The sequence below is a fragment of the Onychomys torridus genome, chromosome 5, assembly GCF_903995425.1.
Source record: "Onychomys torridus chromosome 5, mOncTor1.1, whole genome shotgun sequence".
Taxonomy (NCBI): domain Eukaryota; kingdom Metazoa; phylum Chordata; class Mammalia; order Rodentia; family Cricetidae; genus Onychomys; species Onychomys torridus.
The window spans coordinates 33,210,166-33,237,614 of NC_050447.1; the positions used below are offsets into that span (position 1 = coordinate 33,210,166).

The window sequence follows — 27,449 nt, forward strand, 5'->3', positions numbered from 1 at the left end:
ACTTGACTTCTAATACCTCTCACCTGATATCTAACAAACGTATATTTCATTCTCCACCCCCCCCCCCCCCCCGCTTTTTTTTTCAGAGCTGAGGATGGGACCCAGGGCCTTGCGCTTGCTAGGCATGCGCTCAACCACTGAGCTAAAACCCCAGGCCCTCCACCCCCCTTTTTAAAATCTCTGAGCCAGTCCTTCATCCCCTTAGTTCATGCTGTCACCCAAAGCCACCAGCCTCTAGTTTGATTTCTGAGAATCCAGAACAGGTTTCTGTTTATATCCTACAATCCCTACCTCCTCCACAACTCCCCTCTGCTTCATCCAGAAAAGGATCAAGATCCAGATGGCTCACAACAGCTTCTGCCTCTCCCTAGCCTCTATTCCCAATTTAGAAGTCCATTCTCTTGAGCAGCAGAAGCTACACGTTAGAAAAAAGCAATCAAGGCATCAGGTACAGTTATCAATGATCCATACCAGCTCCTTGATCCATGGACAAGGGGGTCTCTTCACACAATGATGTCATTGCCCAAGGTAATTGGAACAATACAGATCCTCAAATACTGAGGGAAAAACTTCAGGCTTATGTGAGGCTCAGTCTCACTGACTCATATTTATTTCCTTCCTTCCACAGTATAAGCTGTCCTTGGGTTATTGCCTTCTGCAGACATTTCTCCAATGCCCCTGAACACCTCTCTTGTTGTCACTAGATTGTTAGGACTGTGACATCTCTTCCTTTGGATCAGATCTGATTCTGATGGATTTAGGACTGAGCTAGCTAATCTTGTTGTCTAAGCTGTGCTCATCTCGGAAACCATGTTTAGTCTCCTTTGGCAAACAAAATGAAACACGTAAGCATTTTCACACAAAATAAATAAGTAAAGAAATTGCAGAGTATGGTGGCCTACACCTTTAACCCCAGCACTTGGATGATAGAGGCAGATGAATTTTTTTAGTTCAAGGCCAACCTGGTCTACAGAGAGCGTTCCAGGATAGCCAAGAATAAACCTTGTCTCAAAACAAAAAACAAAAACAAAAACAAAAAATAAAAAGAAATTGTTTTGTTTTTGTTATCCGAGACAAGGTATGTCTATGAGCCAAGGCTGGCCTTGAACTCATTATCTTCCTTCCTATCTCAGCAACCCAAGTGCTAGGCTGAAATAAAAAGTATGTGCTCCCACACCTGACCTCAGGACCTCTCCACACACATTAACATTTATGGTGTCTGCACAACCATGAGCATGTGTGGAGATCAGAGCAAAGTAGTGGGAGTCAGTTCTTTTCTCCCACCATATGAGTCCTGGAGAGCGAACACAGGCAGTCAGGGTTGCAGCCATCAAATTGGCCAGCAACTCTTTACAAACCTTTTTTTGCTTGCTTGTTTTCAAGACAGGGTTTCTCTGTGTAACAGTCCTGGCTGTCCTGGAACCTGCTTTGTAGATCAGGCCGGCCTTGAACTCACTGAGATCCACCTGCCTCTGCCTCCCAAATGCTAGGATCAAAGGTGTGCTGCACCACCACCACCACCACCACCACCACCACCACCACCACCACCATCCAGGTAACAATTTTTTTTAAAGATTTATTTTTATTTTATGTGTGTGTTTTGTCTGCATGTGTGTGTGTATCAGGTGCATGCCTATGCCTTCAGAAGTCAGAAGGCAGCACTGGATTCCCTAGAACTAGTTACTGATGTGAGTACTGGGAATTGAACCCTGGTCCCCCTCAAGAGCAACAGTGCTCTTAACTGTTGAGCCATCTCTCTAGCTCCCAGCCAGCAACATTTTTTTTTAAAGATTGATTTATTTATGTATATGAGTGCTCTATCTGCATGTACACCTTTATGCCAGAAGAGGACATCAGAACCCATAGATGGGTTGTGAGCCACCATCTAGTTGCTGGGAATTGAACTTCAGACCTCTGAAAGATCAGCCAGTGCTCTTAAATGCTCAGCCATCTCTCCAGCCAAGCCACTAACTCTTAAGACATTTCCTACACACTGACTTTAACCAAAGCTGTCATCTTTCTCTTTTTAAAAAATCTTAACTCTCATTCCCTTTGACCGTATGTACTTCTGAGGTTCCCATGGCCTTCCACACACCAGCAAGACATCTATCTGGACACAGGCCCTGCACATACTTCATGTGTTCCACCCCCAGTTGCAAAGCTTCTTCTGATACTCTGTAGTTTTGTTCTGATAAGTGTAATGTCACTAATTCTCCCCTTTTTTGTGGGGAGAGGGGGATGGCTTTATTGAGATTTACCATATAACATGCCCATTTAAAGTGTAAAGTACGCCAGGCGGTGGTGGCACACACCTTTAATCCCAGCACTCCAGAGGCAGAGCCAGGTGAATTTCTGTGAGTTCCAGCCAGCCTGGTCTACAGAGCAAGATCCAGGACAGGCATTAAAACTACACAGAGAAACCCTGTCTCCAAAAACCAAAACCAAAACCAAAAAAAAAAAAAAAAGGTGTAAAGTACACAGTTTTCACTGGGTGGCAGTGGCACACACCTTGAATCCCAGCACTTGGGAAGCAGAACCAGGCGGATCCCTGTGAGTTCAAGGCCAGCCTGGTCTACAGAGCGAGATCAGGACAGGCATTAAAAGTACACAGAGAAACCCTGTCTCAAAAAGCCAAAAAACAAACAAACAAGTACACAGTTTTCAGTATATTCACTCATCACAATTTCAGAACATTTTTATCATCCTAAAAAGAAACCCACATATTCTCCCCAAGTACCTGTGCCTACTGGGCATTCAATGTTATTTTGAATGCTCAGCATCTTCAACACACATGCGCTAAGTGAAGCCTGTGTAGTATTTTTGCACCGTCCACTTAAGACCTCACTATGACACCTGCTTCCTCATAGCTAAAGGGAGAATAACCAATGGGAACAGCCAGCTTGACTGTCTACTCAGCAACAAGCTCCATTTTAGCACTTCACAAACATCCTTAAGACACATGCTCACCCTCCTTTTTAAAGATGGCATCCCTATATTGCCCAGGTTGGCCTCAAACTCTCAAGCTCCCAAGTGATCTTCCTACCTCAGTCTTGTGAGAACAGATATGAACCACTGGGGCCAATCACCAGCTAAGGGGTCCTATTTCCACTTTCCAGTTAAGGATAAATTACTTGCTCAAGGTCACAAAGCCAGTGAATGGTTAGGCTGGGAGATGTTCATCAATGAGATCTATTGTTATCTATTTAGCGTCTCTGTGAATCCACTTTCACTAGCTTCTACCCCTTCCTTCCTCTGTTCTCCTTAAAGTCACTCATGACTTCTGAATGGTAAAACCAAATGAAAGTTCTTCCTATAAAGCTCTTGGCCATGTTCGAAACTCACCATCCCCTTCACTTCCAGGTCCTTTGGCCACTTAACAGTATTCTCTCTTCATCCCATCCAACTTTGCTGAACTGAAGCACTTTCTGGAGAAGGATCCCATCTCTGGTCTCTATTCTGATTCTATACTCTTTGGGGGACTTTGGTCACAACTCCACTCTGGTCCCCAAAGCTGTCTTTCAAGTTCACATCTTACACCTGAGGGGGGTAGGAGCCTTCACTCAGAGGGCTCACAGATGCTCAGTCTCATCTCACTTTTTCCCCACCTTTTCTTTCCCTTACACGCTGTCATCATTTCATCCTGTCATCTACACACTTACCTAACCCACACCAACCTTAATTCCTTATTTGCTTCTTTTCCTTCTTTTTTATTTTTTTAGACAAAGCCTCATATAGTCCAAGCTGGCTTCAAACTTGTTATATAGCTGAGGATGACACTGAATTCCTTACACCCCTGCTTTCTGAATCCCAGTGCTGGGATGACAGGTGAGCACTACCACACACTTAGCTTTTTTTCCTCCATCGTTCTCGCTTGCTCAGCCTCCTTATCTTATGTTCTTCCTAAAACTCCCCTACAATACTCCCAGCCAATGTCTGAGCACAAGTTGTCATCACCTCAGATGCCTATAAGAACCTACAGACTAGAGCTGGAGAATGGGCTCAGCAGTTAAGAGCACTTAGTGCTCTTGAAGAGGAACTGAGTTCAATTCCCAGCACACAAATGGCAGTTTACAACCACTGTTCAGAGGATCTAACATCCTGTTCTGACCTCTAAGGGCACCAGGTATGCACATGGTGCACAGACATACATTCAAACAAAACACTCATACACATAAAAGAGCCTCTATCACCAGCCTACTTTCCAGTTGTAGTTGCCTTCAAAAATCAAGTTTAATAGTTTACTTTCCCATACTCTAAACTCAAGGTCCTCCGGCTTTTGCATCTTTCAAGAGTTGATCTCTGTTTAACTTTCCAGCCACATTCCTAGCCATCCCACAATTAATCAATGCCACATGACTTGTAACTAATGAAAGACAACATCAACAGTTGTACCTTCAGTTTCTTAAAACTGCTGACTAGCCAAGCCCAGCCTAGATTTCCAGTATTTCTTCACATCAGACTATCTCTTATGAAATAATGTTAAACTACAGAAGGAAATGGGAAGAGAAAATTACACCAGAGCAAAGAGGGATCAAAGCACTTTTGAGGGGCTGTGGGGACAGCCTAGTTGGTAAAGTGTCTGTGGTGCAAGCATGAGGATCTGAGTTTAGACTGCCAGCACCCACCATGAAAAACAAATCTGAGCATGGAGTCAGAGTCTGTAACTTCAGTACTTGGAGGTGGGGAGGAGCTCATCAGTCAGCCAGCCTAGCCACCATGAGGAGTACCAGGTCCGTGAGACACTCTGTCTCAAAAACTAAGCTGGAGAGCAATCAAGAAAGACACCTGAGTCAGGTGTGGTGGCGCACGAATTTAATCCTGGCACTTGGAAGCAGAAACAAGTGGATCTCTATTGGTGAAATTATTAAGGCCACTCCATGTAGTTAAAAGGGAGGTTCATTTTGTGGGGTAACTTACAAATGAAGGGATAGGTTTCAGGGTCTGGGAAAGGGATGGTGCAGTCCGGCGGTGTTCTCTGGAGAACTCTGCTCGGTCTACCTCCAGCGTCCAGGGTCTTGGAACCAAGAGAAGCCTCTCCTCTCGATCCTGGGTCTTCAGCATCCTCCCTCAGCCCCAACTTGTAGGCATGACCATTACCGAAGCCTCAATGGGGGTTGGAACTTCCAGGCCAAGGCTGGAATGGCTACCCACTACAGATCTGTTAGTTCTAGGCCAGCCTGGTCTAAAGAGCAAGTTCCAGGATAGCCAGGGCTACACAGAGAAACCCTGTCTCAAAAAACCAACACACACAGAGAAACAAAGACACTTCTACATGCAAGCACACACATGTACATGAGTATCCACATGCATGTTTGCACACATCCACATAAACATACACATCTTACACACACACATAAATACTAGAAAGTATTCTAAAAAATAAGCAGCACATCTGTCTTAGTTAGGGTTCCTATTGCTGCAATGAAACACCATGACCAAAAAGCAGGTTGGGGAGGAAAGGGTTTATTTGGTTTACACTTCTACATCACTGTCCATCACTGTAGGAAGTCAGGACAGGCACTCAAACAGGGCAGGAACATGAAGGCAGGAACTGATGCAGAGGCCATGGTGAGGTGCAGCTTACTGGCTTGTGTCCCATGGCTTGCTTTCTTATAGAAGCCAGGACCAGCAGCCCAGGGATGGCACCACCTACAATGCACTGGGCCCTCCCCCGTTGATCACTAACTGAGAAAATGCCTTACAGTTGGATCTCATGGAGGCATTTCCTTAACTGCCGCTCCTTCCTCTTTGAGGATTCTAGCTTGTGTCAAGCTGACACACAAAACCAGCCAGTACACCATCTATGTGAGGGCTTCAACCATAGCACCAAGTAGCTAACTCACTGGCTGTGAAAAACTATCCTTAAAACCATCTGGTGCATGTGGAAGTTGAGAAGACTATAGAGCTATGCTTCTCATATGACAACAAGAAGGAAATGTCCCAGCTGGCCCAAATGCCATGGAAAGCCCCATCTGGACTAGAGAACTTGCATTCCAGTAGTCATTAGCTGGGTGTACAGCATAATCCAGAAAGCCATTTGATTTTCTGTGTTTTCCAAATTTCTGAGTGACAAGAACACTAAATTACCAGAGAAAAACCCATGGCTGGCCTAGTAGCATTGAAAACCCCTAGGATTCGGGTTGTCATCTCTAAATAATATTTTCCAATAAATGAAACCATGTCTCTTGAAAGAAACAATGACTATAATTTTAGGTCAGAAAATGTTCATATGTGATTAAAATATTGACATCTTGGGTGGTAAGAAGTGCAGGAGGCATACAGAAAGCCAGGCATGGTGGCACACACCTGTAATCCCAGCACTCAGGAGGTATGGAGCAAGGGGCCTAGGAGTTGAGGCTAGCCTGGGCTATATTTCAAGACCCTGTTTCCAAAGAGTCTTGAGGGGTAAAAAAAAATTTTAGGGGGTTGGGGAGATGGCTCACTGAATAACATACTTGCTATGCAAGCATAAGGATTGAGTTCAGACCCCCAGCACTCACATAAAAGCAAGGCATAATAGTACACACCTGTAGCTCCAGTGCTGGGGGAAAGGGCAGAAACAAGTGAATTCCCGTGCAAGTCCCAGGTTCAGTGAAAGATCCTGTCTCAAAAAAATAAGACAGTGATAGAGGAAGATACTTGATGTTGACCTGTTTCTATACATGCATGCACAGGTGAGCACAATAATTAACTTACAAATGCAACATATCCCTACACACACAAATACAAACAAAAACAAAAACACCTTGGCCGCCAAGCCATTACTCCTACTGACCAAGAGACAATTTTAACATCAATAGGTTAGCTGATATAAGCTTTAAAAAAAAGAAGCATTAGTGTGTTATTTTGTGTGTGTAACTGTGTTCATGTGTATATGTGTATGTATGCATGTGGATATGCATACATGTAGAAACCAGAGATCAATGTCACTCGACTCTTACTGAACCTGGAGCTCATCAATTAGCTAGACTGGCTGCCAGCAAGCACAAGGGTCTACTTGTCTCCTCCATGCCCCCCAAGCACTGGGGTTACAGCTGAATGGGAATCTTGCTTTTATATGGATGCTGGGGAGCTGAACTCAGGTACTCATGTTTGTGTGGTGTCTTAGGGTTCTTATTGCTGTGATCAAACACCATGACTAGAGTAATTTGTGGAGGAAAGGGTTTATTTGGCTTATGCTTCCACATAACCGTTCATCATCAAAAAAAAGTCAGGACAGGAGCTCAAGCAGGGCAGGAATCTGGAGGCAGGAGCTGACAAAGAAGTCATGGAGGAGTGCTGCTTACTGGTTTGCTCCCTCTGGTTTGCTCAGCCTGCTTCCTTATAGAAGCCAGTACCACAAGCCCAGGGGTAGCACCACCCACAAAGGACTGGGCCCAACTACATCAATCACTAATTAAGAAAATGCCCTTCAGGCTTGTTGCCTGCAGCCCAATATCTTATGAAGGTATTTTCTTAACTGAGGCTTCCTCCTCTCTGATGACTCTAGCTTGTGTCAAGTTGACATAAAAAACTAGCCAACATATGTGGCAAGCACTTTTACCAGGTGAGCCATCTTCTAAGCCCTTCATTAGTGTTATGACAAACCTCCATTAGTCATCTTTGACTAATGCTCAAAGACTCATTTCACTCATTCATTCATTCATTCACTTCTGAGAAATGGTCTCATAGATCCTAGGCTGGACTTGAACTCCCTACGTAACAAAGGGTGATCTAGATCTTCTGATTTTCCTGATTTCACCTCTGGAGTGCTGGAGTTAAAGATCTGTGCCACCATATCCTGTTTTTTTTGCTCCTGGGAATCAAACTGAGAGTCTTGTACATGCTAGACAATCACTATCAGTTTAGTTACATTCCCCAGGCTAGGAATTCATTAGCTTAAAAGCCAGTGAATGTGGGACCCAATAATCCTAGTATCTCCTATATACCCTGTATTTCAGAGTAACCAAATAGCTAATAACTAAAAGTTCCCACTGCTGGTCATAGTAGTGCATGCCTTTAATTCCAACACTCAAGGAAGAGGCAAGCAAATCTCTGTGAGTCTGAGGCCAGCCTTGTCTACAAAGAGAGTTCCAGGACAGCCTGGGCTACATAGGGAGACTCTGTCTCAAAAATAAAATAAATAAAGTTCACAGGCATAGAACTAATCATGCACGCAATTAAAGAAGAAAACAGAATTGGAGTACCAGTTACTGTTTGAACATGAAATGTCCTCTCCCAGGCTCATATATTGATACCCTGATCTCTAGCTAAAAGAGCTATTTTGGAGGTGTTAGAAAGTGGGAGCTAACTGGAAGAAGTAGGTCCATGAGGACAGATCTTTGAGAGCAGTACTTGACCACGGGCCTCTTCCTTTCTCTCTTTGCTTCCTGACCACCATGAGATGAGCAGCACTAGTCCTCTCTGTCCTTAATGCTCTTCCTCCCCACAGGCCCAGAAACAATAGAGCCAGCAGAACATGTACTGAAGCTTCTGAAGCCACGAGCCAAAATGCCTTCCTTATTTAAATTTTCAGGAGTGTGTGTGTGTGTGTGTGTGTGTGTGTGTGTGTGTGTGTGTGTGTTTACGTCTGAGTGCTGTTGCACACTTGCTATAGCATGCTCACAGGAGTCAGTGGACAACCTTAGGTGTCAGTCCTCATGTTCCACGGTTTGAGTCAGTTCTTGTTGCTTGTTACTAAGTACAACAGGCTAGGCAGCCTGCAAACTCCTGGAGAGTCTCCTGTCTCTGTCTCCCAACTCCCCACAGGAGCACTGAGATTCCAGACATACATACACTAATACGCCTGGCTGTACGTGGGTTCTAGGGAACAGAACTCAAGTCCTCACACCTGCTTGAAAAGAATACAGTCTAATACAAGCACCATTTTTCATTTTTTGTTTTGAGTTTTTGTTTGTTTTGAGACAGCGTTTCTCTGTGTAGCCCTGGATGTTCTGGAACTTGCTCTGTAGACCAGGCTGGCCTTGAACTCAGAGATCCACCTGGCTCTGCCTCCCAAGTGCTAGGGTTAAAGGTGTGCGCCACCATCAACTGTCAGGAATGGTTCTTTTTCACACTCCTGAAGTGACAGATAGGATGTATAATATGGAATAAATGGGCATTGGAAGTCTTAAAGAGACAGTTCTTTCAAAGGGGGAGTCAGTGGGGGAAGATACCCTGCTGGAGTGGAATCCAGGAAGGCTTGGGTGTACGATACTTGCCATTTATTTTCTGTTCTGCTTTTTTGTTTTGTTTTGTTTTGTTTTTGAGACAGGATCTCAAGCCTGTCTTGAACACATGATTCTCCAACTTTCTTGAGTGTGGGATTACAGAACCACACCATTGCACCTGTGTCTTTTACTTACAAACTGTCTTGCAAAGCAAACAAACACCCTTAGTCCTGCCCTCTGCCTCCTGGAAACTGCCCAATACCTGAAACATTCTCTTTAAAATCTGTATCACCCCCAGAGCATGCCTAAAGCTCCTACTGGGGAGCCGGTGTAGTGGTGCACACCTTTAATCCCAGCACTTGGGAGGCAGAGGCAGGTGGATCTCTGTGAGTTCCAGGACAACCAGAGTTACATAGTAAGACCCTGTCTTGAACTCCCCATGGGCCACCCCCACCCAAGAAAAGATCTTACTGGGATTCACAAGTTTCTTCGGTTTCCTCACTTCTCATCTTTTCCCTCTTCCCCTTGAAGGCATTAACATCTAGCGACAGAAGCCCAAAGCTCAGGCTTTCAGTACCACCTTCAAAAATCACACAAAGCTTTTGTGCAAAAGACAAATGGAGTTTTTGGTCACTATTCCTGCTTTTTAAATTTTTTTATGTTATTTTACATGTATGAATGTTTGTCTGAATGTATGCTTGTACACCATGTAGGTACAGTGCCCATGAAGGCCAGAAGAAGGTATAGGATCCTCTGGGACTAGAGTTACAAATTCCAGTGAGTCATGAGGGTACTAGGAATTGAACCTGGGTCCTCTGGAAGAGCACCCAATGCTTTTAACTGCTGAAGCATATCTCCAGCTCCTCCTGATTTTTAAAAGCACCACTCGGAGCCTGGCAATGGTAACTATGCCTTTAATCCTAGCACTTCAGAGGCAGAGGCAAACAGATCTCTGAGTCAGAGGCCAGCCTGGTCTACATAGTGAGCTCTGGGACAGCTGGGGCTACACAGAGAAACCCTGTCTTGAAACAAACAAAAAGTACCACTCTGTGGAGGCCAGAAGACAACCTGTGAGAGTTGGGTTTTCAATATGTGGGTCCTAAGAATTGAACTCAGATCAACTGGTTTGGCAGCAAGTGCCTTTACCTGCTGAACTCTCACTGGCCCTCTTTGCTGCTTCTGATTATGTCCTGCCCTTAAAGGTCCTGGGCATCTCCAGCACACAAAGCCCCTGGGATTCCAAGAAATTTCTGGAAAAGTATCATTGCCAAATACCACAGAAGCTATGATTGAATGGAGGAGACAACATTCTAGTCAACCATGACCAGAGTTTCAAAGATGAGGTTGGCAGCCAGGTGTGGTACCTCACACCTGTAAACCTAGCACTTGGGAGGATTACTGCTAATTCCTGTCAAGCCTCTTCTATATGATAAGTTCTAAGCCAGCCTGAGCTACAGAGTGAGTTCCTTTCCCCAAAATAAACAAACAAATAAGGGACTGAAGAGCACTGCTGCTCTTCCATTCAATTCCCAGTACCCACATGGTTCACAGCCATCTGTGACTCCAGCTCCAGGGAATGCAACTCCTCCTCGCTGGCCTCCAACGGTACCCAAACTCACATGCACATGTCCGCACACTCATATACACATAATATTAAAAATAAGCACAAAAACACAAACACAATTCCAGCTATTTGGGAGACTATGGAGGAGGATCACAATATCAAAGCCAGCCTAGGCTATAGAGTACAAGCCAGCCGGTGTAACTTAGAGAGACACTATCTCAAAATAAAAAGTTAAAAAGAGGGCTGGAAGCCAAGCAGTGGTGGTACGCACCTTTAAACCCAGCACTGGAAAGGCAGAGGCAGGTGGATCACTGAGTTTGAGGTCAGCCTGGTGTACAGAATAAGTTCCTGGACAGCCAGGGCTACCCTGTCTCAAAAACAAAACAACAACAAGGAGGGCTGGGGCTAAAGTTCAGTGCTTGGGGCACTTTCCAAGTATCTACAGGGCTCAAATCATAGTACTGAAAAAAAGAAAAGAAGAAGATGGCAGTGGGACGGTGCTTATGGGTGGAGAAGGAAGCAGAGAGACAGCAAGTTAAGTAACAGACAACACAAGCTAACATTTATGGAATTCAGACTTTGTCTTTAGCCCTTACTGGATTCCTGGTGCTGGGCTAAGTGTTTTAGACAAAGCAGTACTGTGGTCATCTCACAGTCTTTATGAGACAGATGCTGCTTATATGCCAGATAAAGAGTTCTATGTCCAGAGATATTAAACTAAACAATATGTCTACAGGGAATCCAGTAATGGGCAGATTGAGATTCAAACCCATGTTTGCTTGACTCTGAAGTCCTATCTCTTTTGTGCACCACATTTACAGAATTCAGACTTTGTCTTTAGCCCTTACTGGATCCCTGGTGCTGGGCTAAGTGTTTTAGACAGAGTGGCACTGTGGTCATCTCACAGTCTTTATGAGACAGATGCTGCTTATATGCCAGTTGAAGAGTTCTATGTCCAGAGATATTAAACAATATGTCTACAGGAATCCAGTAATGGGCAGATTGAGATTCAAACTCATGTTTGCTTGACTCTGAAGTCCTATCTCTTTTGTGCACCAAGTGCTTGGGGTATACTGTATGCAAAGGAGAAGGGTATGTGTGAAAGAGCAAGGGTCCCTATATGTACCCTAAAGGTCTGAATGATGTTCCAACAAGGGGGCCCATTGCTAAACATCAGAAAGAATGCCCTAATACGTTTACTGTCGATGATGGAGAGTCTGCTGCAAAGACAGGAACATGGATCCCCAGAAATTCTACAGGGGAGCAGGCAGCAGCTGGTGTAGGGAAGCCAAAAGAGAAGCCAAAAAAAAAAAAAAAAAAGGGCAAATAAGGATCTTTAAGAAAAAACTAACATCTTCGTAATGGGGGAAAAAAATCTTCCTCGAGTTCCAATCCATCCACCAAACTCACATTAAGTGCCAACTAGGTGTTAGGCCATGCCCAGGGCAGCCTCTCTATTTCTCCTCTTCCAACAGTGAAGTCAAACTGAGCTTTGTGGCTGGTTCCCACAACCCAGCATCTTGAAGTATCCTCTCCTCCCCATTTCTTTTTTTAAAGTTTTTCCAGACAGTTTCTCTGTGAAGCTTTGGTGCCTGTCCTGGATCTCGCTCTGTAGCCCAGGCTGGCCTCGAACTCACAGAGATCCGCCTGCCTCTGCCTCCCGAGTGCTGGGATTAAAAGCGTGCACCACTGGTGCCCGGCTTCTCCTCCACATTTCTACTCCTGTAATGAAGGTAAACAAATTTCCTTGCAGGTTAACATAAAAATCATAAAGTCTACTACTGCCCTTAACTTCACTAAGTTTCCTATCTTAAACATTGTTTTTCACTTGACAGGTCTAGTTTTCAAGGTAAACAATAACTGAAGGAGCTCAATTTAACTCCAGAAGTATTTGATGAGAAGTTTCTAAATTGGGTGAACCACCAAGCCTTCTCCTCCAGCCATAAGTACCTTTCTTCAAAGGAATCATTTAGGACTAAGAGATGGGAATTCACATCCCCATCCTTCACTGCCACCAAGTTGGAGGGTCTGGAATTAGAGACATCTCTAACTTAGTACTTTTGCTACAGATGGACCTGAAAGTCACGTCACTTTAGAGTAGTGGCTCTCAACCGTCCTAATGCCTGGGACCCTTTAATACAGCTCCTTATGTTGTGGTGACCCCCAACCACAAAATTATTTTCGTTGTTACTTCATAACTGTAATTTTGCTACTGTTACAAACCGTAACGCAAATATCTGTGCTTTCCGATGGTCTTGGGCAAACCCCTGTGACCCCAAGGGGGTCACGACCCACATGTTGAGAACCACTGCTCTAGATCTAACGCTATGAAAGGGGAACTGAGCTTTTGTCACTCTTGTGTAAGACACTGTTGTCCCAAAAGGCATCGTTTCTCACTGGGTTGGGGGTGAGGGAGCTAGGGTCAAATACTTGTGCATGAACTTCAGATTTACAGGGCTACCTCTTGCTTTCCCAAACATTCAGTCTGGAAGATACTTCATAGCCAGCGGTTCGGAGCTGGGAGGAACCTGTCACCAAACTGGCTTAGCAATTCCCCTGGAAGGCTCAACCCTCAGACCAACACCAAAACACAATGATTCCAAAGACCTTGGGGGAAGGGAGGGCTTTTCCAACCTAACTTCCCTATGCATTGCCACCGGACAGGCCCCGGCTTGGGCCAGGGTCAAGAGGCTTGTAGGTGGACACTTCGCGCCGACTAATCAATCCTCAGGAGCTCAGCCTTCTAAATTACAGGACTAGCTCTACGAGGTTAGAGGCAACCCAAGCAGAGGCAAACCACTGCGGTTTTTAAAGTCTTGTTTATGTCTGGGCCCCTCACAGAGCCGCAACTACAGGTAGACTCCCTTCTGACATGCCCGCCATCCGCTCGCGGATTCCCAGAGGCCTCGCAGGCCCTTCAAGACCCTGCGTTTCCGGCTTCCCGGCTCAGGGCGGCCTCCGTTCTGGCCTCTCCAGGCCCCTCAGACAGCCCAGACCCGCGGCTCACCCTCGAGAGTCTCGCACTGCACCAGGTTGAGGTAGTCCGCCTGGCTGAGCACCCCGGCCTTCAGGCCGCGCACTAACCCCTCCAAATAGCCATTGTCCACGTTGAAATAAAGCTCCGGGAAGAACGACATGGCTGCGGCGGGGGCGGCGGGGGCGGCGGGGGGCGGCGGGAGCGGCGGGACCAGAGAGCCCTGATGGGGCTCACGCAACTCGGACTCCGGGATCAGCTGACTCGGCGCCCGCAGAGGGCTGTCAAGTGCGTCAGATGACGCAAAGCGTCTCACGTGACCACAGCGGGGCGGGCTCCTGTAGGTATCCAGCTTCCGGGTAGCCTGGTGCGCAAGCGTTGCTCAGGAGCGAGCGGCGGGCGCCTGCGCACTAAGGCAAGGCGGGCCTTCGGCGCCCAGCCCTGAGCAAAGCAGCAGTGATGTTGGAAGTCGACCGCGTGGTGGTGCTAATACCCGCAGAATTGGAGCGGGGCCCTCAGTTTAGTTTTCCCGAGTTAGGCGCTTCTGTCTGGCTCTGTTGGGGCCAACCAGGTCAAGGTGAGCCTGTGTGCTGTTCCTTACGCTGCCGCGACCATCTCCTACCAGACGGAAACCGAGGTCCGGAGAAGGGAGGGTTTTGAAACCAATGTTTAGCCACTAGCTAGACTCTACACCCCATAAGCCAAGCTGCGCCCGCCTTCCCTGCATTTGTTGCACTAGATTCTCTGGGGCTGGCCTGTGGCCTCCTGCTTTCCCCCCACAGGGGCCTGGAGCCTTAAAAATCGCCCGTCTACGTGACTCAGAAGATGGAGTAACCTAGACCCTGAGGTTATAGTGTATGCAGTTCCGGCACAACGACGCCCCCTACCCTTCGGTGAGCCCAACGACCCTTCGACAGCCACATTCAAAATAACCACAGCTTTAGGATTGGTCCCATCCTTTATTCGCGTCCCTGCTTTTGCCCAACATCCATTGGTTAGGTGCGGCTGCAGAGATTCGTAGTAGTACCCAGCTTGCGGCAGTAGCAAAAGGCATTGAAGAAGCGGCAGTAGCACGTGGCGCACGGGTCGCAGCAAGGTACTTGTTGTCCCAGGCAGGACTCGTGCAGCCTTACACAGCGACGCGGAGAACGGGACTCGCGATTCTGAGGATCTAGCACCTGCATTCATAGGGGAACAAGAACGTCAGGAAACTCTGCCACCCCGATCCCAATAGGATGGCAGCGTGGGCCAGGGATGGTCTACAGTTCTGCCAGGTTGGATGGTCCGGAAGTGGGGAGTGAGGATGGTATCTGATGCTCCCTACCTGCTACTTCATCCCCTTCCCTGAAGAGTTACCTCCGCCAAAGCTTCTGTCCTCTTCAGCAGAGCCTCTTCTGTTCCATCTGCAGTTGTCCTCTTCGGGCCTTTCAGACTTAGACCTGGGACAGACGATGTGAGGGCCACACCCACCGTGCACCAAGTACCCACCTCCCAGGGTTTGGGGATTGGGATTTGGGGAACGAGGGCTTAGCCCCATACAGGCAGATTTGTGACCAGCAATTGTCCTTGCCCCACACATCACTAACCTGCCCATACTCACCTGGGAACTCTGGGAACAGGGCCTGGTCAGGCCTTCTGATGCCTTCCAGGGGTGCCAAACCCATCTGGACCCCCAGCGTGGGAGGCAGTGCCAGCAGCAGGGCACAACTCAGCAGCATTACAGTCAGCATGGCCTGGCTCAGCAGGAAAACCCCGTTTAGTCTCTCCTCATCCTCAGAATACCCTACAAATGCCTAGAGAACTAACCCCAGAAAGTTGGAATTCCTGTCTAGCCTTTGCACTTACCTTTGCTTGCTGATCCTTGCCTAGAGAGCTCCTGGCTGCTGGTGCCCTGAGCTTATATGGCAGAGTCTAATAAAGGGCCCACACGTGACTGCTTCCTGCAGCCAGGGCATGAGGGGCCCTCCCTGGGAAATGGGGACACAGTTGGGCCTTCTCCCTAGAACCTGAACTATTGGGAGAAGTGCCTGTCCAATTTGGCATAAGCCTCCAGGAACCAATTAGACTTTGGGAACAAGATAGGGTGTCCAGACCCCAAAATTTCCATAAGCCAGAAACTAAGGATGGGTCAGGCTAGAACCATTAGCAATAATGAGGCAGGCGGCCAGGTGATCTTAATTTAATTTCTGGTCCCACAGATGTTCACTTAGCCTCTTCGTGGCATGTTGTTTCCTTTGCTTCCAGGAACTTTGGTCAAGGGCACCAAAGGGCAGCGAGTGTCACCAGGCAGAGTAGAGTAAAAAGCTGGACCCCAGGTTTCTTAGGGAGACAGGTCAAAAACGCTCTCCCAGCTAAAACCAAGCCCTCCAGCTCTACCTCCTCCTTCCCTTCTTCAAGACCCCCCACTCTTGTTCCTGTCCCCAAGTCCCTTTCCACTTAGGGTTCCTGTAAACCACAGGAACAGAACGCACTGTTCCCAGGGTGGGCACACAGCTTCAGAGTAAAAAGCTTTCAGCCCGCCAGCTTCATTAGTGTTAATGGCAGCTCCCTTCTGCCCTGTGTTGTCAGGTCTCTGCCCACGCCTGGTCTCATCAGCTTGAGGACATGGTGAGGGCTGCCTATGTGTGGATGTAACAGGACCCATGGGACCCTTTGTTGGTTTGGTTTGGTTTGGTTTGGTTTGGTTTTGAGACAGGGCTGGCCTCCAAGTTACAGAAAAACACCTGCCTCTACCTCTTAAGTGTTGGGATTAAAGGCATTCGCCACCACACTTGGGGGTTTTTGATGTTGTTGTTTTTGCCTGTATTTATCTATGTATATGCACCATGTGCATGCCTGGTGCCCAAGGAGGTCAGAAGAGGGTTTTTGGATCCCCATGTAGGTGATAGGGACTGAATCTGGGTACTCTGCAAAAGCATCAAATGTTCTTAACCTCTGAGACAACTCTCTAGCCCCTTGGTGGTCTTAAAAAAAAAAAAAATCATTCACATGCTCATTTGGAAAAGGAATACAGGTTGAGTCATCTTGGAGACGCCAGTGCACACGGCAATGAGAAAAGATGAAGAATTGCCAGGACATATAGCCCAGTCCATATGCACTCTTCTCATCGGTGGTTGCCTGAGGAAATCTTCCCACCAGGAGTAAAAACAGCAGACTGTCCTCTAGCAGCCTTCGGCCAGAGTCCACATCAATTAGTGTTTGGGCTCATGGGAAGGAGCTCTGCAGAGGATGGGCCTATAGCAGGCCTGTTCACAAACAGACACTGGTATCTGGGGTCTGGCATTGTGTTCTCCTGCAGGTGACTTGGTACAGTCCTCAGAGCTCAGAGTCTACTTCTCCTTCCCAGGTTGGGGGCATGAGGAGCTGGAGAAAGCCCTTGAGGGATAGTCCCTGAACTCACCCTTTAGGGCAGCAAGGGTCAACCCTTTTTTCTCCCCTGAGAATAATAGTGTAAGCAGTCACTGAGTAGGCCTGGCATTGAGACCTGTTTGGAAGCTGATCTGGAAGTTTGGTGCCCCACTTCAGGACTTTGTCTTCTCTGGAGTGACAGGGAAAAGAAAACAGGCTATATCCTAGCTGCAAACTTGGAGCCCAAGAACAACACTGCTGTCCATGAGGTACTTTCCCAGATCTTATGTATTTATTGGTTCTTTGAGACATGGCTTCTTTGTGTATCCCTAGCTGTCCTGGAACTTGCTCTGTAGATCACGCTGGCCTCGAACTCAGATTCATCTGCCTCTGCCTCCAGTGTTGGGATCAAAGGGGTGTGTGCCACTACTGCCCGGCTCCCAGATCTTCTCTTCAGCCTCCGTTACTGGAGATTCTGGCTGAAAAGGTTAAACAGGTGCAGCTTGTGAGTTGAGAAGATGCCCTAATGAGCTGAAACACTTATAATCACAATACTCAGGAGACTGAGGCAGGAGGATTGCTGAGACTGGGTGCTGGAGAACTAACCACACCTATTAGCACCTATCCTCAAGACAGCTCTTCATGTCTGCAGTAGGGCCTCTTCCCACTCTGAAGGTCAGCTGTCTTCACCTGGTAGTGTGTGCACAAGTGTATCAGCCCACTAGGCAGTGGCAGACAAGGGCCATGGTGCTTGTGGCGGCAATCCACGATCCTGGTCAGGTCCAGTGGAACAGAGTCAAGAAACCCAACCATCAAAATACAGTAACATAAACAATAGGCAGCAAGATGGTGTCCACCAGCAGGGACATGCAGGTAATAAAGCCACATGCTACATTAATAAGGTTCTCTGGCAGAAGAGACAATCCTAAACTTGGAGCCTCAGGAACTTTGGGATCAGCAGAATTGTCTAACTCTTCTCTGACTTCACAGCATTCTCTCTCTCTCTCTCTCTCTCTCTCTCTCTCTTTCTTTCAGAGCTGGACTTCACAGCATTCTAAAGGAAGTAAACATCAGGTCTGCTGATGCATCCGGACCCAACAGACACTGCAGGAGTATTAGGACATTACCCCAGAAATACGGAAGGAATGGTCTCACAAAATAGAATTCATCCAATTTGGAGATCCAGAATAATTATTGTAGCTATTGTTTGCCATCAGACAAAAGAATTATGGGAACACTCCTCCACTGTTGGTGGGAATGCAAACTTGTATAGCCACTCTGGAAATCAGTATGGCAGTTTCTCAGAAAATTGGGAATTGATCTACCTCAAAACCCAGCTATACCACTCTTGGCTTATACCCAAGGAATGCTCAACCATACCACAAAGATACATGCTCAACTATGTTCATAGCAGCACTATTCGTAATAGCCAGAACCTGGAAACAACCTAGATGCCTGTCAACTGAAGAATAGATTAAGAAAATGTGGTACATATATATATAATGGAGTACTACTCAGCAGAGAAAAACAATGACAGCATGAAATTTGCAGGCAAATGGATGGAACTAGAAAATAATCATCCTGAGTGAGGTAACCCAAACCCAGAAGGACAAACATGGTGTGTACTCACTCATAAGTGGATTCTAGATATAAAGCAAAGAACAATCAGACTGCAACCCACAGAACCAGGGAGGCTACATAGCAGGGGGACCCTAAGATGACTGTGGCTTATAATAAGTTTTGGTTTTACTCAACTACAGAGCAAGCCTCAATGAAACATTTCACTATTAAGATAAGAATTTATACTATATCAAGCTGGTAATAGAAAAATAAACAAATAAATTTTAAAAATAAATATTTTTGAAAAGAATTATTTTTACAATAAAGAACTTCCTAAATAATAAATGAAAATTGTATATTGAACATAAATAGCTTGAAAAAATGAAATATAAAAAATTTAGATGAACTTTTTGTTTGTTTGCTTGTTTTTCAGAGCTGAGGATCGAACCCAGGGCCTTGCGCTTGCTAGGCAAGCGTTCTACCACTGAGCTAAATCCCCAACCCCTTGTTTGTATTTTTTGAGACAGAGTTTCTCTGTATAGCCCTGGCTGTCCTGGAACTCACTGTGTAGACCAGGCTGGCCTTGAACTCACAAGCCTGCCTCTGCCTCCTGAGTGCTGGTATTAAAGGCATGCACCACCACTGCCCAGCTAGATGGATACTTTTATCTCCTAATTTATGTATCTTGATCAACTTCTCCATAAGCTTAACTAATTGCTTATGTACTTTATACTTATTTTTAAAGATTTTTATATTTTTATTTTATGTATATGTTTGCCTTATCTTGTTGAGATCCTGTCTAAACTTTTTAAAAAATTAAAAAGACTAGGAAGATAATACAAAAAATTATAACTATATTCAGAAAAATAGGCAGTGTACAGAATGGACAGTGAGAGACCAGCATAGATAGAGCATAGAAATCTTTCACTACAAATGCCAATTTGAAAAAATAGTGACATAAAAGTCAAGTGCAGTGGCACATGCCTATAATCCTGCAAGTGGGAGAGGGTCATGACTTAGAGGCTAGCATAGGCTCCATTATAAAATGCTGTTTTTTAAAAAAGCTAAGCGTCTAGGTGTGCCTTTAACCATAGCACTCAGGAGGCAGAGGCAGGCAGATCTCTGAGTTCCAGGTCAGCCTGGTCTACATGAGTTCACAGACAGTGAGGATGACATAAAGAGACACCGTCTCAAAACAAATTTCAGCACGCTAAGAACTTTGATTCAAGAATGTCCAAGGACCTGTTGGACCAGTTTGGGCACCCACCTCAAGGAAGGCTTCCTGGGGGAGGAGACCTTCCTTTGGTCATGAAACTTGAGCAGGAGTTGAAGAGTGCTGGGGTAGTATGAGTTCCTCGGATTCATAATTGACACAGAGTTTACTACTCAGTCTGGTTAACACTGCTTAACACATACTCTGCATCCAACATGGTTTCTTCCCAAAGGAACCCAGCCCAGCCCAATAAACAGTCGGTTGACTTTTTCTCTTCAATTGGAACTGGGAAGCCAGCCATCCTCCAAGGTTCAGCTAGTGAGTCACCAGCAAACATCTGTAGTCATCACCACATTGTACAACTTCTGTGAGTGTGCATGGGCTCAGACAACCTGCCACAGAACCCAATATCATCCATAAACACAAGTAGAGTCCAGAGAAGGAAATATGTTTACACCCTTCCCCATTCCAATCCCCTTTGCCCTTCAGTGTTGCCCTAAACATGGCCTGAGTTTCTTGTCCTAACACTCTATGTATACATATATCTATATCTGTCTATCTGTCTATCTATCTATCTATCTATCTATCTATCTATCTATCTATCTATCTATCTGTCATAGATATCATACCCCGAGTGCTAGAATTACAGGCATGTACCACCATACCTGGTTCTATTTTATTTATTTGTTTGTTTGTTTGTTTGTTTATTAATTTATTTAATTTTTAATTTTTAATTTTTTTTGGAGCTGAGTGAGGACCAAACCCAGGGCTTTGTGCTTGCTAGGCAAGTGCTCTTCCGCTGAGCTAAATCCCCAATCCCATTTATTTTTAATATTTATTTATTTGTTATGTATATGGTATTCTGTCCGCATGTGTGCCTGCAAGCCAGAAGAGGGCACCAGATCTCATTACAGATGGTTGTGAGCCACCATGTGGTTGCTGGGAACTGAACTCAGGACCTCTGGAAGAGTAGCAGTCAGTGCTCTTAACTGCCTAAGCTATGTCTCCAGCCCCTTATTTTATTTTTTGAGACAGGGTCTTACTATATATATCTGGTTAGCCTTGAACTCACAGAGATCTGCCTGCCTCTCAAGAGCTGTGATAAAAGGTGTATGCCACCACACCCAGCCTCAATTCAATTTTTCTTACAATTAGAAACCTTTTGAATGGCGCACACCTGTAATCCCAGCACTAGGGAGGCAGAGGCAGGAGGATCTCTGTGAGTTCAAGGCCAGCCTGGGCTACAAAGCAAGTTCCAGGACAGCCTCCAAAGCTACAGAGAAACCATGTGTGTGTGGGGGGGAAACATAACAAAAGGGGCTGGAGAGATGGCTCAGAGGTTAAGAGCATCAACTGCTCTTCCAGAGGTCCCAAGTTCAATTCCCAGCAACCACAGGACAGCTCACAACCATCTGTAATGGGATCTGGTGCCCTCTTCTGTCCTGCAGGAATACTTGTAGGCAGAACACTGTATACATAATAAATAAATAAATCTTAAAAAAAAAAAAAAAAAAAAAGAAAGTAGGAAAGGAAGGGAGGGAGGGAGGGAGGAAGGGAGGAAGGAAACCTTTCGAATGTGTCCTCTTTCCTCAGTGCTAGGGTTTGAGTGTAGTTTGTCCCCACCACCCAGACTCTTATGATTGAAGTCCAGCCCCAGAGGCGCAGAGAGCGGGAGTAGAGCCTTTAAGAAGGGCCTAGTTGGAGGCCCTTAGGTCACTGAGGAACTAAGTTCCTGCCGCAGGGTCCTATAAAAGGAGGAGGCCTGGCTCCGCTAAGCTCCCTAGCACCTGTGGCAGAGGTCACCCTGTGGCTCAGGCTGCACTCCAGCCATCTGTCACTGCAGTCTTGCCAGGTCTGCGGTTTGCCACATCGCCTCTCAGCTTTAAAACTGAGCTAACTAAGCCTTTTGGTTTTTAATAGAATTTCATACATATATGCAGCATGTTTTGATCGTATCCATCCTCTTATTCCCCTTGGAATCCCACTGGAGCTTCCCTAACAAGTCACCCTCAAAATTTTTTTTTTTTTTTTTGCTTTTTTTGAAACAGGGTTTCTCGGTGTTGCTTTGCACCTTTCCTGGAACTCACTTGGCATCCCAGGCTGGCCTCAAACTCACAGAGATCCACCTGGCTCTGCCTCCCAAGTGTTGGGATTAAAGGCATGCGCCACCACCACCCGGCAAAAATTTTTTTTAAATAATCCAGAGTCCAATTACTGCTGCCTGAATGCATGTGAAGAAAAACCTCTCTCTCTCTCTCTCTCTCTCTCTCTCTCTCTCTCTCTCTCTCTCTCTCTCTCTCTCCAGTAGCCATCCACTACCAGGTCTCATGTAACCACTACTGTCTTGAACTCCTGATCCTCCTGCCTCCACTTCACAAATACTGAGATTATAGCTACACCATTATGCCCAACTAAACGTTTTTCCCCCATAAGTGTCCTGCTTCAGGTATTTTCTTATAGTGGTGGAAGCACTTCTACACTAATTCTCTGAGGTTCTTGTTAAGATTTGATATAGGGTCTTACTCTGTAGTTTAGGCTGACCTAGAACTCATATGTCACCTCAAACTGTAGCATCCTTCTGCCACAGCCTCCCAAGTGCAGGAATTCTAGGTATGTGCTACCATACTCAGCTTTTGGTTTTGTCTTTTAAATGTTTTGTTAGAGCTGGAGACATGGCTCAGCAGTTAAGAGCACTTGTTGTCTCGCAGAAAACCTAGGTTCCATCCCCAGCGCCCACAACCATCTGTAACTCCAGTTCCAAAGGATCTAACACAGATGCTACACAGACATACATTCAGACAAAACACTCATGCACATAAAATGAAAAATAAATCTTAAATAATTTTTGAGGGGTTTTTCAAGACAGGGTTTCTCTGTAGCTTTGGAGCCTGTCCTGGACTAGCTCTGTAGACTAGGCTGGCCTTGAACTCACAGAGATCCTCCTGCCTCTGCCTCCCGAGAGCTGGGATTACAGGCATGTGCCACCACCACCCGGCTGCCAGGATTTTTCTCAAGCAACCCAAACTGAGGCTGAGGCCTACTCCCTAGGACTGACAAAAAGTACTCAAAGCTCCCTTAACCTTCTTTGAGGGTGGAGCCTTTTACTGATTCAATAAAGAGAAAAGAGGTAGCTGGACAGGAGGCAGGGGCATGCCTTTAATCCCAGAGGTAGAGGCAGGTAGATTTCTGAGTTTGAGGACAGCCAGGATTACACAGAGAAACCCTGCCTTGAAGAGAGAGGAGGAGAGAGCTGAGTGCCTACTCCTTAAGAGTTGTTCTCCCCAGAAAGGGCAGATTATCAAGAGCACCTGTTTCAGTGTGTCCAAGCATGTGGATCTGAGTGTGGTGCCCACACCAGCAGCAATAGCCTAACTAAGAAATTGTGAGGTCGCCAATCTGACCTTGTACAGACTCTAAGAAATCATCTTCTCCCAGGGCTGGGCTCAGCTTCCACTGCATGTGTCTATGTGTGCACATGTATGTCAAAGCCAGAAATCAACATCCGATGTGTTTCCTTAGGAGCCAAGCTGTATAACTTGGTTTTTGAGACAGTCTGTTACTAGAATGCTGGGTTCATCAATTAGGCTAGGCTAACTGACCAGTGAGCTCTAGGGATTATAAACGTAAGTTACTGTGCCTGGCTTTTTAATGTGGGGGCTGAGGATCAGACTCAGGTCCTCATTGGAGTAGAACAAACACTGATAACTGAGCTATCTCCCAGCCCCCCCAGCGGCCCCAGCTTTAACAGACATTCTAGGAGACTTGGATGCAGCAGAGCTTTAAGAACCCTTGCCCCACTTTGTAACTGCAAAGCTGGACAACTTCCTCACACAAGCCCAAGGCGTCAGTGAGCGAGGAGTATCGCAGGAGTGTCTGCTGCAGGCATCACAGGCAAAGGTGTATTTTCAAACATGAAGGATTCATTGAGTGGACTGTGGACCATGCCTGACTGAGGGGGCACAGATCCTTAGGACTGAGGAGAGCCTGCACAGTCCAGAAAGTCCCCTGCTTCTTTCTCTAAGGGAGCGATCCACTGCAGTATGCATGAGCACAGGCTCTGTGCGCTATCAGTGGAACACGCAGAAAGCCTATGGTCTTGAGACGACCACCTGACCATAAGCCAGCCCACGTTCAAACTTGAAGACTTGAACCTATGTCAGAGAGAAGCCCACAGAAGCTAGACCCCACACCTTTTTGGGTCTGAATATCATCTACCAGCTGCCTGTGTTGGGGTGAATAACCCAGGGATTCCTGTGTAAGAATACTCCTACCTCAGAGCTGGAGAGATGGCTCAGAGGTTAAGAGCACTGACTGCTCTTCCAGGGGTCCTGAGTTCAATTCCTAGTAACCACATAGTGGCTCACAACCATCTGTAATGAGATCTGGTGCCCTCTTCTGGCCTGCAGGCAAAACATGATGTATACATAATAAATTAATAAATCTTAAAAAAAAAAAAATGTTTGACCAACCAAAATATCCTTAAAAAAAAAAAAAAGAATACACCTACCTCTTTCAACCCATCACCTCTTCTGAATTACCTCCTATAAAAAGTCAGTGACAGAAAATGAAGGTGTGAAGACTCCACTCTACTCCAGAATGGCAAGAACAGAGCTTTTTTGGTCACTAAACCTCAAGCAGCTCAGTATCTGAGAGGTACAAGAGAACAGCCCATCACGCAGGGCCTGAAAATCAGCTTTTGTAGCTGTTGAGTAGGGAGGTGGAGGGCTTGGTGAAGCCAGGCCCATGGAGTGCTTTTTTTGTGTAAACTGTTTTTCAAAACTCTGGGGTGGGAAATAATTCATATGATCTGTTTTCTGCAACCTCTGTGCTCTGGGGTGGCTGACAGATTGGCTGCTTTCTGAAATTCCATGATTAGCAAATTTCTTGAAGCCCTGAACCTGTTTTATGAACCTTTTTTGTATGTGGGGAGTCTTTTACTTCTTTTTTTCTACAACTTCCCACACCCCCATATCACTAGCTCCCTTGCCTTCTATTTTTGTTATTTTGTCTCCACAACCCCACCCCCCAGAGCTGAGGACCGAACCCAGGGCCTTGCACTTGTACCCAGGGCCTTGCACTTGTAAGGCAAGCGCTCTACCGCTGAGCTAAATCCCCAACCTCACCTAGCCTTCTATTTGTAGCCTCCATCTGCAGCCTGGATCCTAGACTCAATTCTCCAGACTCCTTTAGCGTCATCCAAGGACAACATATGCCACTCTTGCTATTAATAGCCCTTTGAAAAGTAGGATTCAAGGGCATTTGCTCTGACATCTTTGCCAGGCTCCCCTAGCACCCAGTAGAGCAGACCTACCCTTAGAGTCAGGCAGGGCTATACTGTTAGAAATCAGAAAACACCCTCACAGCCAGAGTTGATGCTAGCACACAAAATGCCTTTCTCCCTTAGACCATAGCCTAGCATGTGTCTGGGGCAATCTAGAAAAGGAATAAGCTGGAAAGGGCTATGGCCCACCAGAGAGGTCGCAAATACAGTTAAAACTCCTCCATCATAGCCTTCCCAAACTCATCACTGCTATGACTATACAGTCCCATCCCACAGATTTTGTTATATAGCCTGCAAAGGTTGAAGATGACATCTCATGCCCAATCCCATTCTTTTTGTTGTTGTTGTTGTTTTCCCAGACAGGCTTTCTCTGTGTAGCCTTTGCTGTCCTGGAACTCACTTTGTAGACCAGGCTAGCTTCGAACTCACAGAGCTCCACCAGCCTCTGCTTCTCAAGTGTTGTGATTAAAGAATTTCATTCTTTGGGAGACGGTGGATTCAGCCAGCATTTCTCATCAGTTCTTAAAGGCCTAGGACTGGGGAATGACTACAGAGAAAAAGGAGCAAAGCCTTGACAACATCCTCTGAACCTGGTAGCCAAGCTGACGATAGTCTCATTTTACAGAAAAGTCTACATGACTCAGCAAGGAAGCAGATGTCAGGGAAACTGGACCAGATTTCCTTCCACTTCCTGGGTCTGCTCAAACCCCTCCCTTGCCTGAGGCCCTTGGGGTTGAAGGAAGAGCAGTGTATGAGTCAGCGTTCTCTAGAGTAACAGAACTTATAGAATGAATGTATCATTTTCTCTTTCACATATGTATATTACATACATATATATATGTACATATATATATATATATATTTATTAAAATGATCTACAGGCTGTAGTCCAGCTGATCCAGTAGTGATTGACTATGAATGGAAAGTCCAAGAATCCAGCAGTTGCTCAGTCCACGAGGCCAGATGATCTTCAGTAGACACTGGAATCCTGAAGAAGTGGCCTAAAATGCCAGTGAAGGAGTGGATTTGCCGGCAAGGTGAAGGTAAGCAGGCAAAGAGCAAAGCTTTCTCCTTCCATGTCCTTATATAGGCAGGCTTCCAGCAGAAAGCATAGTGGCCCAGATTAGATCTGGACTAAAGGTGTGTCTTCCTACCTCAGAGATCCAGTTAGTAGATCTTCTCACTTCAAACTAAGCAGAAATCTCTCTCAGGTGTGCTCTCTACTTGGGGGTTTTAGTTAATTCCATATGTAGTAAGTTATCTTTTCAAGGAAGAGGTTGTACCGAACTATGCAAACTGATTTAAACAGAGTGAGAGAAAGATTTTACAGGAACTCTGGAGGCCTTGGAGAAATGTTTAGATTATTTCTTGACCTAGAATTCTGTAACTAACACCACAGAGGATAGACATTAAGCTAATATGATTAGCTAGGAAGGCTCCTCCTCCTAACATTTTTTTAAAGATTTGTTTTCTATCTATGAGTGTTTTGCTTGCATATATGTATGTATGTGTACCATGCATGTGCCTGGTATCATCAGAGATCAAAAGGGAGCATCAGATTCCCTGAAACTAGAGTTACAGATGCCTGTAAACCACCATGGGTGCTAAGAATCAAACCCGGGTCCACTGCAAGAGCAGACAGTGCTCTTAACCTCTGAGCCATCTCTCCAGCCTCCTTCCTCTTAGCTTTCACAAATGACTTTTAAGCAGTGGTTTTGTTGGCTGTCCAAGTGTTAAGGCCATGAGAAAGCCGAGTTCTTGGCCTCATCTCCACAGATCACTGCAGACTGGGCCCTGTTGTCTTTCTGATTTTTTGTTTGTTTGTTTGTTTTTGTTTTTGTTTTTCAAGACAGGGTTTCCCTCTGTAGCTTTGGAGCTTGTCCTGGACTAGCTCTGTAGACCAGGCTGGCCTCGAACTCACAGAGATCCACCTGCCTCTGCCTCCCGAGTGCTGAAATTACAGGCGTGCGCCACCACCGCCTGGCTGTCTTTCTGATTCTTATCCTAGATCTCTCTGCCTTGGTCCTGAGGTTAAAGGCGCCTCACACGGCCCATAACAGCATCTTTGGATGAAAGAGAAGAGCTCCTACTGAGCTTCCATCTGCACTTAGCTCGTGACGGGAGGTATCACCTGGACCCCAACAGACATAGTAGCTGATCAATTTTCCAGAAATATATAGAACATGCCGGGCGGTTTTATATATATATATATATATATAAAACACTCATGCCTCCACATCTGGGCTTCTCCAAGATTGGCTCACAAACCTGATACAGCAGTTGATGGTCTATTGAATAATGTAGATCAGCACGTTTCCTAGGATTGTAACCACCACACCTGGCTTGACGAGGAAGTCTTT

General features: G+C 45.9%; 2 protein-coding genes across 2 annotated transcripts in view; both read right to left on the reverse strand.

Annotated features, from left to right (window-relative positions):
- Atp6v0d1 (ATPase H+ transporting V0 subunit d1) overlaps window positions 1-13,998 on the reverse strand; it is a 45,894-nt gene extending 31,896 nt beyond the window's left edge. The window contains exon 1 of the mRNA XM_036187805.1: window positions 13,721-13,998. Within this exon, the coding sequence (XP_036043698.1) occupies window positions 13,721-13,850 (130 nt within the window). The 5' untranslated portion in view covers window positions 13,851-13,998. The remainder of the gene's footprint in view (window positions 1-13,720) is intronic.
- Window positions 13,999-14,636: 638 nt separating this feature from the next.
- LOC118584456 (agouti related neuropeptide) lies at window positions 14,637-15,417 on the reverse strand. The gene is made up of 3 exons (XM_036188704.1): window positions 15,288-15,417; window positions 15,044-15,126; window positions 14,637-14,865 (listed from the first exon to the last, which is right to left on the reverse strand). The coding sequence occupies exons 1-3, from the start codon at window positions 15,415-15,417 to the stop codon at window positions 14,683-14,685; spliced, it is 396 nt and encodes a 131-aa protein (XP_036044597.1). The 3' UTR covers window positions 14,637-14,682.
- Window positions 15,418-27,449: the final 12,032 nt, after the last annotated feature.

Bases quoted from the DNA above. Each gene is read 5' to 3' on its own strand.
- LOC118584456 (XM_036188704.1), bottom strand. From the start codon at position 15,417: ATGCTGACTGTAATGCTGCTGAGTTGTGCCCTGCTGCTGGCACTGCCT. The intron at 15,127-15,287 runs GTGAGTATGGGC...CGTCTGTCCCAG, and splicing joins CCTGTTCCCAGAGTTCCCAG to GTCTAAGTCTGAAAGGCCCG. The intron at 14,866-15,043 runs GTAACTCTTCAG...CTATGAATGCAG, and splicing joins GGACAGAAGCTTTGGCGGAG to GTGCTAGATCCTCAGAATCG.